Source organism: Pteropus vampyrus, unplaced genomic scaffold (genome assembly GCF_000151845.1).
Source record: "Pteropus vampyrus isolate Shadow unplaced genomic scaffold, Pvam_2.0 Scaffold116, whole genome shotgun sequence".
NCBI classification, from domain to species: domain Eukaryota; kingdom Metazoa; phylum Chordata; class Mammalia; order Chiroptera; family Pteropodidae; genus Pteropus; species Pteropus vampyrus.
The window spans coordinates 437,684-441,327 of NW_011888897.1; the positions used below are offsets into that span (position 1 = coordinate 437,684).

Sequence of the window (3,644 nt, forward strand, 5' to 3'; positions counted from 1 at the left end):
TAGAGAGTCACTACGTCACCATATGGAGAATGGACTTTGGCAGACAAAATTAGAAGCAGGCAAAAAGATTACGGCAATAATCCAGGATTACAAAGTAGGTATGAAGATATGTAGATGAATTCCAGAAATATTTAAGTAGTAAAATTGACAGAAATTAAATAAGTGTTTGAATATTGGGGTGAAAAAATGGAAGTCATGGTTAATTCCAAGGACTCTGGCTTGCATTAGTGTGTGCATGTTGCTGTCATTCACTAAGTTAATAAATTTAATTTTTAACATGTGAAGATTGAAGAGCCTCGAGGTATTCAAATAGAGACGCTCAATGAATGATCCACTGTAATAAGGTCTGGGCTAGAAGTAAAGGTTTGGGAATTATCAATAAATTGATGGCAATTGAAATTACAGCTTGAATGTTTTCAGCCAAGAATTGTGTGTGATAGGGGACCTACACAAAACTCTGAGGAACATCAGGATTTAAGAGATCAGAGGAGGAAAGAAACACTGCAAAAATGACTGAGGAAGAATGGCTGGAGAGATAGACAGAAGTTCAAGATAGCTTTGTGTTGCAGATGCTGAGGGTATTTAGATTAGAGAATACTTCGAGAAGAAAGGATAGGTCAATAATGAGAGAATTTGCTGAGAGTTAAAGTGAAAGCTAAAAATTTCTTATTGTATTTAGCCAGAAGAAAGTTATTGGTGACATGATGAGAACACTTTAGTGAAATAGTACGAAAAGCAGAGGCCAGATTTGAGAACTTGAGGTAAAAAGAAGAAAAAGGGAACATCAACAATTTTTAGGAAGTTTGACTTGTAAGGGATGGGGAAAAAAATGGGCAGAAACTAGAAACCGCATGTGGTTGAGGGAAAGTTTTCTTGTTGCTCTAGCATATTTAGCTGCTGTTAGAAAAGGAAGCATAAGGAGAGGTTAGAGAGGAGGTCGTCAAGGAAAGAATTTCCCTGAAAAAATTAAAATGGATGCAATCCTGACTACAGACTTACAGATTTGATTTAGACAGAAAGAGAGATACTGGGTTTTTTGTTTTTGTTTTTGTTTTTGTTTTTTTTGGAAATAGGAGGAGAAGAAAAAGTAATAAGTAAGATGAAGATGAATATGTAGACCCAATGTTAGAAAGTTCAGGAATATATATACTATGTTCTCTTTAAAAACAAACAAACAAACAAAAAAACACAAGCTCTTCTGATAATGGTGAATGACAGGTGCAGGGAGAAAATTATTGAGGAGACAAAGGATAATTTCTGTCTGAGATAGCCACTATCAAGAGTGAGAGATATCTATGGAAATAAAGTGCGAGTGACCAGGTATAGCTAAAGACTCAGTGAGGGTGATTACTTGCATTTATAGTAACACAAATCTATACTATTACCATCATTATTATCATATGTTTGTTGTAGAAACAAAGTGTTTTTTTCTATAAAAATACATAAATAAAGTGTATTTGAGAATTTTTTTGATGGGAAAGATACCCGTGATCTATTTAAAGGCCATCATCTGAAGAAACCACATCTTGACAAATCCAGTAATTGTGACTGTGACACTTTTCAGAAAAAACACCCTTCTTTGTTATCACAGCACAGGCATTATCTTCAACCTGGCCCGTGACTTGAAACCTGTAAAGAAAAGGCAATATTGTCTTCACTCTGCTAAAAGAACAACAAGGTGTATTTTGTGTATTTTCTCTCTTAGAAAAAAACGTACTACTCTTCAAACTGGAGACCTAAGATATAGTATTCAGACAAGAAATGCACATCAAATGACTTATTTTATGAAGAAATTACTCCAAATAGTTTTTTCACCAAAAATGACCATTTGTAAATAGAAATACTGCATGGGATAAAAATGTGAATGAGAAACACCATTTTCCCAATACCACGTGATCATATGAAAATAAAGATCTTAGAGGACTGCTATTTAATCCCTAAAAGTAGTGGTATTTAGGAAGTGGGGCCTTTACGAGGTTCTTAAGTTATGAGGGTGGAACCTTCATGGATGGGATTTGTTCCTTACAAAGAAGTTCCAGAGAGATCCCTAGCTCCTTCCACCATATGAAGATGTGGTGAAAAAGCTCCAAGTGTGAATCAAGAAAAGGGCCTTCATCTAAACGTGACCTTAGTGGCACCTTGATCTTGGAATTCCACCCACCAGAACTGTGAGAAATAAATTTCTGTTGTTTATAAGCTACCCGATCTGTGGCATTTTGTTATGGCAGTCCAAGCAGACTATGAGGACAATTTTGCCATTTTAGGAGAAAAGTTCATTTTGTTGTTGTTGCTGTTGTTTGTTTTTTAACAGGAGAGAAAAAACAATTTAATATATGTGCACAGGAGAATCATAAATGATGTTCAGAGAAATGATGAACCAGCCAGTGTTTTGTACTTTTTAGAGAAAGAATAAATCTATGAAGAATCAACAGGACAAAAAAAAAAAAAATTGTTCATTAGCAAGAAATCTAAGTAAGGTTTGGGTATTAATTAGTGAGTAATCTAAACAAAGTTTGGGCTTAGGTAGTAAATTAATAAAGAGACCGCAAGATTTGTTTATAATTCTTTGGCTCTAGATTTCTTATCTCTAGTGATAAGGATATCTCCAGATATAGGGAGGGCATCTTACACAGGGGAGTTTATCCCCTGCTTTCAGGGGGACACACAGAGAAAGTAAATGAAAGATAGGTCAGAGTGTTCTCATATTGAAAGTTTCTTAAGTAATTTTAATTCAAAATAATCAATGTGCCATATCACATGTGAGATATTTTGGAGTGGTTTGCTCTGGGCCCTGCCACTGTGTTTATTGGGCTCATATTCTACCTTATTTTTACCAAATAACGTTGAGATTTATCTCAGACTTTGAGAAAAGCACTCTTAATATTTCAGGAAATATTTGCATATAAGATGCTGTCTAGAACCATTTCAATATAAAGTTAAATCTTTAATATGTCAAAAGGTGCTACTAATTAGTTTTTTTAATTTTTACTTTTCAATGAGCGTTAGCATTCAATATTATTTTATATTAGTCTCAGGTATACAGCATAGAGGTTAGACATTTATATAGTTTATGAAGTGATCTCCCTGCTTAGTCGAGTACCCACCTGGCACTGTACATGGTTATTACAATATTATTGACTATATTCCCTATGCTGTACTTCACACCCCCATGACAATTTTGTAACTACCAATTTGTACTTCTTAATTCCTCATCTTTTTCATCTAGTCTCCCAACCCTCCACTCATCCAGGAATCAGTTTGTTCTCTGTATCTATGAGTCTATTTTTGTCGTTTTTTCCTTTACTTTGCTCTTTAGATTCCACATATAAGTGAAATCAAAAAGTTCATTTTGTTACTCCAGAAATTTCTAATTCAAGCTTTTTGAATATCTGAAATAACTGAATGATACCAACTTTACAGCATGTAATATTACATTTATCATTTTAAGATTTAGAAATAACGTATCCAAAACACACAAGATTTTAAAAAATATTAAACAGTTTTCTGTAGAATCAAACGATTAAACTTTTCATCTTCCATAGCTAAATCCCAAATGTCACACCTTTCAAAAATCTCTCACTATTCTTGTATAATGAGCCTCCTCGCTTGTACAAAAGATCTAAGAATGAACATTCTTTGGTACA

The 3,644-nt window shown here is 34.1% G+C and overlaps 1 protein-coding gene across 5 annotated transcripts in view; it reads right to left on the minus strand.

Moving 5' to 3' along the window:
- Positions 1–1,481: 1,481 nt before the first annotated feature.
- LOC105295907 overlaps positions 1,482–3,644 on the minus strand; it is a 108,669-nt gene continuing 106,506 nt past the window's right edge. For all 5 annotated transcript variants that reach the window (XM_023533939.1, XM_023533938.1, XM_011365758.2 and 2 more), the window contains one exon: positions 1,482–1,629. In XM_023533939.1, coding sequence (XP_023389707.1) covers positions 1,497–1,629 — 133 coding nt within the window. In that variant the 3' untranslated portion in view covers positions 1,482–1,496. The remainder of the gene's footprint in view (positions 1,630–3,644) is intronic.